General features: G+C 55.8%; 1 protein-coding gene across 2 annotated transcripts in view; it reads right to left on the bottom strand.

The window, feature by feature from the left end:
* Window positions 1-1,914: 1,914 nt before the first annotated feature.
* ELAPOR1 (endosome-lysosome associated apoptosis and autophagy regulator 1) overlaps window positions 1,915-9,291 on the bottom strand; it is an 86,302-nt gene continuing 78,925 nt past the window's right edge. For both annotated transcript variants that reach the window (XM_050956146.1, XM_050956145.1), the window contains exons 18-22: window positions 8,973-9,074; window positions 7,115-7,241; window positions 6,493-6,671; window positions 5,552-5,717; window positions 1,915-2,168 (exon numbers count right to left, since the gene is read on the bottom strand). In XM_050956146.1, coding sequence (XP_050812103.1) covers window positions 2,100-2,168; window positions 5,552-5,717; window positions 6,493-6,671; window positions 7,115-7,241; window positions 8,973-9,074 — 643 coding nt within the window. In that variant the 3' untranslated portion in view covers window positions 1,915-2,099. The remainder of the gene's footprint in view (window positions 2,169-5,551; window positions 5,718-6,492; window positions 6,672-7,114; window positions 7,242-8,972; window positions 9,075-9,291) is intronic.

Raw genomic sequence — 9,291 nt, 5'->3', positions numbered from 1 at the left:
GGCAAAGGATGCACTTAAGCAGTTAGCACAAGGCTTTGAGCACAGCTAGATGGCCCACCAGTCACCCTGACTTTTGCGGAATGAGGATTCTGCGAAAGGTATGGTTAAGGGGTAGTTTGTGCCAGGTAACCTCAACACCATGGAACTGATACTAGGCTTAGATATTTTAGGATAAAATGTTGGCAAATGCTTAACTGCAAACTTGCATTGATGACAAATTGACGTATATGGTAATAAGCCAAAATCGTTCATATACATGTACTAACCCAGGGGTTGGCAACCTTTCAGAAGTGGTGTGCAGAGTCTTCATTTATTCACTCTAATTTAAGGTTTCGCGAGCCAGTAATACATTTTAACGTTTTTAGAAGATCTCTTTCTATAAGTCTATAATATATAACTAAACTGTTGTTGTATGTAAAGTAAATAAGGTTTTTAAGAAGCTTCATTTAAAATTAAATTAAAATGCAGACTAGTGGCCAGGACCCAGGCAGTGTGAGTGCCACTGAAAATCAGCTCGTGTGCTGCCTTTGGCACGTGTGTCATAGGTTGCCTACCCCTGTACTAACCTATAGGCTAAGGGCACCTCTAGATTTAGGGTGAGGAAGATAGAGATGGACTAGGGAGGCTGGGTGCTTGAATGACTACTCATGACAGCCCTAGGCCCTAGAACAGACCACCATGTAAGAAAGGTCATTGGTGGCTGGTTAAGTGAGTGAGTGATCTGGATTGGTCTGGTCCATGCCAGGGACAGAGCTTGTCTCTTAAGGAGGGGTGAGTATATGAGTACATGGGATGGCACAACAGCAAACCCTAACTTGGCATGACTGCTCTATCTTTGTGTGGTTTGGAGTACGTGTCTCTTTACTCATTGTGCTAATGGAAGTGGTTAAAGCTTTGCTCTGCCCTCGGTGTGAGTGTCCTCCTTGTTTACCCCAACGTTCCTAACCAGGTACTGAACTCGATAACCTTGACTCTGTTGGGCCTGATTCTGGGCCTACAGCCCTACAATCCCCACCTCTTAAAGCAGAATTAACTGGATGAATAATCATCAATAATCACGCAAAGACTCAGGAACGCTCCATGCCTTCCTCAGCAAAAGGCAAGATTTGTCAGTACAGACACTTGGCCCCAGCTCTCGGTTTCAGCTGGCATCTGGCCCCATAACAGGCTGCACAGTGCACTCAGCAGCCCCTTCCATCAGTGTTGAGGCAACGCCAGGACTTCTGGCGACCCTAAGTGATGACACTGGGCAGCAGAGTGACAGAGCTAGAGAGAACCACAGGCTCTGCCTGTGTCCTGCAGCCTCGATAAAGTCTCCTTTTTGTGCTTACAACAGCCAGGCCCTGTCGCTTTCCTGCTAGCAAGACTTGGCTGAACTGAAACCCTGTGTCACAGCCAAACACGGCCAAACTTCGGGGTGTTTGGACCCTGACTTCAGAGTAGGCCCTTCTCTATGGGAAGCCGTAATCACAGGGCCCAGATGTGAAAAGGAAAAGAAAGGAACCTGCTTTCTTGTTCTTTCCAAGGCCCTTGCTTCCCTGCCACAGGGACACATCAAATCAGCTCTCTCTAGGCACTGCCTATGCAGTGTAGAGAACTCCTGTCTCCAGCACGTTACTATAGCTGCTGGCAGGCTCTTGTGAGCATCAGACCTCTGCATTAATCCACCGGCCTCTGCTGCAGTCCCAGGGTGTGAGCGGGCGAGGCCCTAAGCAGGCTGTGGCTAGCAGGCTGGCTCCCGGGCTTGGATGCAGAGGGGAAGCTAGTCGATTTCAGGGGGCTTAGAAAAGGGAAAGCACAAACCACTGTGAGTTTGGACACAGTCATTTGGCGAGACATGGACCATGTTGAAACCCAGAGATGCAGGTCAGCCTGCCTGGACACAGGAAACAGGCAAATGCGTCGTTTAAAAACACACCTGTATTTGGCGATTTCTTTTGGAGGGAATGTTAACTTCAGAGTGAGTTTGTTTAAAAAAGCAACAACAGCTCAAGTTAAAAGTGTATCTGATAAGGCCACAAGGAGTTGTCGGGGCGCAGGGTTCACCAAGGGGTGGCGGTGAGGGATCCTGCAGCAAAGGCAGTGGGGTTGAGGCTCCCTTAGAGGTCGATGTCTGTGCTACCCGACGAGGTCTTCAGCGGGACAGAATCGAACCCGTCTGACGTCCTCTGGGAACAGAAACAGAGAGCAGTTGTCAATAGGTTCCGGTCAGCGCATCTCACCCTGCGCCAAGGAGAGCCTCCCATTGACTTGTACACCCACAGTGCCTTAGAGCCCACTGCTGGAGCAGGACCCATGGCACTAGGCGCTGTACGAACACACAACACAAAGGTGATCCCGGTCCCAATAGCAATCTGGGAAGAGCAGGATGGTTACGACCACCTGGCACGTGTTTGTGATCCCCAGGGTCGCGCCCTTAGGCTGAGGGCCCTGGTTTAGACAATTTCTCATCAGCTGGCAAAGGCCCAGACAGTGAGCCGATGGTCGGAGAACAAGGGCGGCCCTGTATGCAAGACTAGTGTGCCTTTGCCTTCAGCGGCCACCCCGTCTACTAACACATCCTGCAGTCCGCTGCTCCAGCCCCACAACTGCTTTCCCTACTGCTCTGTGTGCCCCTCCCCCTCTCCCCAGCCTTGGGGGGGGGCGGGGCATGAGGAGACTGGGGGTTCCAACCCTGCCTTTGTGAGCGGAATTGCGCAGGTGGAAATAAGCGACACCTTCCACACCCCCGGGACTGTCACTGCATTGTGTGTAGACATGCTGACACCCCAGGGCCTGATCCCTGCAGCCTGGGCTAGCCATGGAGACTCAGCTGGATCCAGCCAGGAGGGGCAGTGGGGAAGGAGAAGCTGGTGGGAAGGCAAAAGAGCTTCACAAACCAGCACCGACTCCAGGCTGGCACTGTTCTGGGCTCATTTCCAGAGGTGCTGAGCATCCACAGTTCCAGCCCAGGGAGCTGCAGGGCTCAGCGCTGGCTGTCAGATCCTCAATCTGCCAGCAAGGGGCTGCAAGCCAGGCAGCCTCTTAGCAAATGGGGAAGGCTGGTGGATTCAGGCCTTAGAAGCTTCCAGTCCCCATCCCCCACCTCAAAGATTCATTGATCTTCCCTGCTGCCCACTGTCCCTCCAGACCCAGCACACGCTGCACCCTTCCCTCAGCTCAACATGGGATGAGACGGGTGAGCTGAAGGGCCAAGGGAGAAGCATCCCACACCCACAGTGAGACTCCACCGCACCTGCCTCCATCCCTCCTGCATCTGGCCCCCTCTGGCCGAGGGTCCTGGAGGAGCCTCATCCCCCAGCTGGGGTGAGCTGGAGGTGCAGCACATGGCAGGTGGGAGGATGGCAGCAGATGCAGGGTGTGGAGCCTCTGAGCACTGCTGAATGGACATACAACCAGGGCTGGAGGCAAGCCTCGCATTAGCAGCTTACTCCTAGAAATAAATCACCTTCATTAGCGCTTCTCTAGCGCCAGCCACCCGACAGACCCCAGGAACTAGATAAAATAAGACCCAGCCTGAGACCTGCCCTGGCACAGGGGTCAGTCTCATTAGCCCCATTTCAGGGATGCGGAAGCTGAGGCCCAGTATGTCTGCTGCAGAGCTGCGAGTCGAGTGCTGGCAGGCCCATGCTCATTTGTTATCTGGGTTATGGGAGCCTCGTTGTGCCGGGTGCTGCACACCGGGAGACAGGCCCTGCCACGGGAGGGGAAGTGACTTGCAGGTCACGGTGCTTGGTGCTGAGTCAGAGCGTTGCTCCGGTGCTGGGGTGAGGACTGACTCCATAAGGAGCGCTCTTAAATGAATATCGTGCTCCTTCTTAGTCCTTGGCTTGAAGGACTTGCAAATTTTGCACTTTTCACTAATGTGCCCTTTGCCCAAGAAATGTAGACAGCTGCTGTGTGGCTCACTAATGGGCATGGGCCTCTTGCAGCGATTGCAGGGCTTAAAGCCTGGGGATTGAGGCAAGCCCCATCCCAAGACAAAGTCCCTTTTGGGACTTATGAAGTCTGTAACTATAGCTAAGGGATTTACTAACAGAAAACTCTACACACTATAAAACCAGGATTAACGAGTTTGTACAAACAAGAAAGCAACAGCACTAACTGAAGCAGCAACAGTTCCAGCACCGTCACTGGCGGCAAGAAGGAACTGAGGGTGGGGGGAGCCGGCGACGCCCTATATACCGTAGCATATGTGCACCACTCCAGGGGGTGCCAGAACTGGTCTCTATGGACACTGCTGAGGGAAAACACCTCCAGCACCGGTGCATGTGGCGAGCGCACACCTAGGTTGAATGGAAACGAGCAAGCACTCAAAGTAGCTTCCTCATGAACAATGCCAGGGTGGGAAAGTGGGTTCCAGTCCCAGCGATCACGGGCGGCACTCTGGGGGCAGGAGACTCCAGCGACAGATCTGGGACAGACCAGGGCCCAGCACTACTGCCTTGTGGTCAGAGCTAGGCCCAGGCCAGGGAAATGGGCAGAACCTGTGGAGTTTATTTGTATTTGAGCACATTACTGGGGTAAAGGCTGCAAAGTGGTTCATTGTAACCCTGCAGGTGAGAACACTGTAATCCTACATCAGCAGGGCAGGGAGTGCGGCCATGGGGCTACAGGCATTAACACAGGTGAGGGAGGGTGCCAGGGCTGTCAGTTTACACTACACAGCTGCTAGGTACTGAGACAGCCTTGGGTGCCATGTGACAGGGATCTGAAAGGGAGAAGAGTCCTGGTGTAACTGCTTCCTCACTGGCTAGATGGAGGAGCTGCTCAGCATGGGAAGACAGCTTCAGCATCTATTTGCAAAGCCCCAGTGGCTGAGATGCATGAAGCAGGGAGACACAGGGGCTGAGACAGGAGGCCCTGCAGGGAAAATCCCAGGATCAGCCAAGCTTGGGGAGAGCTTCCCAGAGAGCCAAACTCCAAGACTGAGGTAAGTCTGCACTAGGGTGCCTAGACAGCAAGTGTGAAAAATCGGGACAGGGGGTAATAGGTGCCTATATAAGACAAAACCCCAAACATCAGGACTGTCTCTATAAAATAGAGACATCTGGTCACCCTAGTCTGCACTAGGCCCTGTTCAGAGCAGACTGAGAACCCCCTGATCACACCCGGGGATTCCAATCCCTCCTGTCTTTCACTAGAGCACTAGGCCCCATCTATCCTCCAGCTCTTTGCTCACTGCAGCTCTGAGGACGGGCATGCAAGGAGTGTGTGTATGATCAGCGAGTGCTGTGGGGATTGAGGGGCTCTTAGAAACATTAGCAGTTCTGCCAAATCCCCACTGGCAAACTGGGTTGGGAAAGTGGGGCCCAGAGGTGTTGGTGGCTTGCAAATGGTCTGCGTCTAAACTGGGAAAGGAATCCAGGAATCCGGACTCTGAAGCCTGTGCCATAACCACAAGACCAGAGTCCCCTCTGCCACTCCATGAGTACCCCAGCAGTGTTTCTGCCCATCCTGCCAAAGCAAGTGGGTTCAAAGGCTTGCCTGTGATCTGGGGAGCTGGTGACAGCTGCTGCCCTCAGCAACGGCACAGGAGACAGGCACCCACCTTGTAAGTGAAGGACTTTATCTTGCCAAAGAGAGACTTCTTGCTGGTGAATATCAGATCATCTTCCACATCTTCCCCCTCCATAATGGCACAGCTGTCGGCGGCTGGCAGCTCACTGTCCTTGGCAGTCGAGTTCATCACCAGCTTGGAGTATTTATACTCCAACCTTCAGGGGAAGGAAGAGCAGAGTGGATGGCCCGGGCCCTTTGTGTGGGCACCCCAGAGCTATAAACAAAGGGATCTGTGTACTGTAAGGCCCTGGTTTTCAGAGGGTGCAGGGTGGTAAAACCATCAAAAGATCTGGGGTGCAGTAAAAACGGGGAAGCAGATATTGATCTCCCTGGGACAGGCGGGCTGTCCCTCTCTGCCGTGGCAGCGCTGCCTGGCAACTCTGGGAGCAGTGGCTCCTGGCAGCCCTTGTCCGCAGCTCCCTGGGGGCATCCCACTGAGGTGGAGTTTGAGCAAACGGCTGGGATGTGCTGTATTTTCCAGGGTGCGGAGGCCAGGCAGCCACTTGAGCTGGTAGGTCGGGGCATCAGGAGGCAGCTGAGCCTGGCATCCAGCAGCAGGGAGTGAGCTGTGAGGGAGTGACTGTGTGGGCTCAATGGGGGGACGTGTCCAGTGAGACTGCCCCCCAGCCCGGGTTTGCACCCAGCCCGCAGCAAGTGGATCTGTCCCTGGCAGGGCCCCGTGCAACCTCCCTGGAGACTGCAGTGAACAGGTGGTTCTGGTACTAGGCACTACAGGGCACCGCTTTCCTCTCCCAGCCACATGCTGAGCAGCCCCTCTTCCAGCAGCTCGTCCAAGCTGGGAGTCAACTGGATGGGACACCCCCAGAGGAGGTAGTGCTGGCAAGCAGGGGACACTCCTCCCTGGGGGTTAGGACTAACCCCAGGGGAAGAGCCAAGTGGCAGTCCTCTAACAAGGTGGCAGCTACTCACTTTTGGTTTTTCTTCCAGAAATAGCAGGTCATGACAGTCAGCAGGACGGCCGCGCAGGTCCCGGCCGAGATCCCCACCTTGAGCCAGAAATCCATGGTTTTGCAGATGCTGACTTTCTGCTCTGGGAGGGGGACGCCGCCTGAGCACAGCTTTGGCTCCCGCCACACATACGTGGTTCTCTGCAGGGTGCAAACAGACAAGCCCTCCCTTCAGTCCCACACGTCCCAGGAGTGGGGGGGTGCAGCCAGGCCCCTGGAGCAGCACCGTGCTAAAGGGAGTCCGCTCCTTCTGGGGCAGCCCTGGCAGGAATGCATCCAGTAGCTCTGGGCTTGCTCTCCACTCCCTTCAGGCCCTGCTGGACCATTCTCCACCGCCTCAACAGCTCCTGATTCCCCCTGACCTCCACTCGGAGGCAAGGACCGGGAACGGGCACTGATTCCCAGGGACTTGTGGGAATTTCCCATGGAATTGTGGGAGTCTGGCCTCTGCTACAAGCCCTCGAGGCTCCCTGAAGACCTGCTGGGCTCTCTCAGAATGCTTTAGGGCACTGGGGACTAAGAACCCTGCGGCAGCATCACTGCAATGCTGCATGGAGACACAGCTCCACTGCGTGAGAGCTCACCTGGATCCCGCCAAGGCAGGCGCTGACGATGGTATGGTAATCGTAGGCAGAACAGAGGGGGCAGGCTGTGGAGGTCTCCCACAGGAAGTGGAACGTGCACCCGTCACACGTCCCATCAGGGCATTTACTGTCAGGAGAGATGAGGAGGATCCTTAGCTGCCAGCCCCAGTTGCTGCCTGTAGCACCGCGTGACCAGACAGGACCGCAGGTGAGCTGCGGCGTGACTCCAGGCACAGCATGCTTAGTGTCCAAGCCCTGGGGCCTGGCTGACAAGCTCTGGCTTGGGCACCATCCCCAGTGATACAGATCCTGCCGGCTGCTTTCCACCACCAGTCACACCCTGGCGATGGACCAGGCTAGCTGAGGCCATAATGCAGCTCTGCACTGGATTGTCACTCACAGCTCTGTTGCTCAAATGTGACGCAGGAGCAACCCCATCTGGCTCACCCATGGCCGGGCCCAGAGGGCTAACAAGAGTGAAGAGCAAAGAGAACTGTCTGCAGTCCCTCCCTTGGTCAGCAGCTCGGGCGCACTCACGCAGGAACACGTGCACTGAGAAAGGTGGCAGAGCTGTGGGGGAAGGTCCCTGCTGTGACAGGCCAGGCCATGTTCTGCAAACCCGGCTCTAGTTTGGTTACAGAAACAGCCTCCCAAATCCTTGCACACATCCAAACAGCCCGGGAACCAGGGCCCACATCTCCAAGCGTGGCCACTGAGTTGAGCTGGCTCTGTTTCTCAGTGCACATGCACAGAGGTGCCAGGTGCTCACAGCTTCAGCGGATGCCAATGGGAAATGTGCGTCTCAATTTGGCCACCCAAACTCAGCAGCCATTTGTGAAAAAGCAAGATCCCAGAGTGGCGGGCTTGGAGAGAAACTGTGAGCTCTGTGCCCAGCAAGCACCAGATACTACCCATATCCAGGAGCTGGGCTGGAAACGCTGACCTGTTTGTGAAAAGCAGGCCTGGATGGTGCCAGAGGAGAAGGGAACCTGATGGAGGCTGGGGAAAGGACACAGGTCAGGACTGGGGGGTGTGAACAGAATCCGGCACTGCCCCAGCACAGTCTGGGGGAGCTTGGCTGAGGAGCAGGGCCAGTTTGGACTCAAGGCAGCCAGCTGGCCTCAGTCTAGCACACAGGTTTGAAAGCAGCCTTCAGGTTGAGCCAGCTGCTGCCCATGGACCTGGGGAAAGAATCTGGCTGTCCTGTGCAGGGTGGGGAGAACCCCTTCGACACCACCTGCGGCCACACTCCCAGCCTGCCCTTCCCTCCCTTGCCGAGGGTTCTCCACAAGCAACACCCTGCAGCAGAGGCAGCTGGAATTTGGGCTGGGGAACGCTTCTGTGAGCAGGAGAGAGGGGAGGCCCAGAGACGGCAGCTCCCAGCATGCAACACTCCACCTTGAGCCACGTGGCTGGGCCAGCTGGTTTTCTCAGACATTTTGCACCACTACCAAGACATGTCCCTCCCCTCTGGGGGCAGCGCTAGTGCAGGAAGGGCTCCAAGGGCCAGCTCAACCGGCTCACAGTGGGTCTGTATGCCACAGTGGCACCTTGTCTACACTAGGGCTCCTGCGGTTGCTGCCACGTGTGGGGCTGCAAGACTGGGAGCAGTGCTGCTGGGGGCTTTCAGAAGGCCGAGGGCACCTGGCTCCACGGCGTGCCTACTAGACACAGCTCTCCACCAGCTGGCAAGCTGCCACTGCAACCTGTCGCTGAGTAAACTGTGGACACCAAACAGATCAACACCCTGTGATGCAAACAGCCCAGGGCCTGGCAGCCTGTTCTGCCTTGTACTGAGCCAGGAGCCTGCCTAGAGAGCAGCAGGGGGCCCACAGTGCATGGCAGCCCTGGTGCTTACCTTGGCACAGACAGGGCTCCAGAGCCTGTCTTCAGGGGGTCACATCGCAAGTGGATGGCTGTGGCCCGCCCAGAGCTGCAGGACTGGGTCACGTCATTGGACCTGCAGATCAGGCAATGGAACCACACTTAGCAAGGCCTCTCGTCTAGTGTGAATGCTCAGCACGGCCCAGCACTTCACAAGACAGGTCACACAGTGGGGGTGGGGAGAAGATCCTTGTGCCCTCTTCCCCCGCCCAAGGGGACAGTGGATATGACTGTGGTTCCCTTGCTCCCTGGGGTGGGAAAGGGAGGTCCTGGACTACTCTCTAAGGGCCTGG

The sequence above is a fragment of the Gopherus flavomarginatus genome, chromosome 5, assembly GCF_025201925.1.
Source record: "Gopherus flavomarginatus isolate rGopFla2 chromosome 5, rGopFla2.mat.asm, whole genome shotgun sequence".
Lineage (NCBI taxonomy): Eukaryota > Metazoa > Chordata > Testudines > Testudinidae > Gopherus > Gopherus flavomarginatus.
Note: the sequence above shows the minus strand (reverse complement) of the source record. Positions and strands in the feature narration are given on the sequence as shown.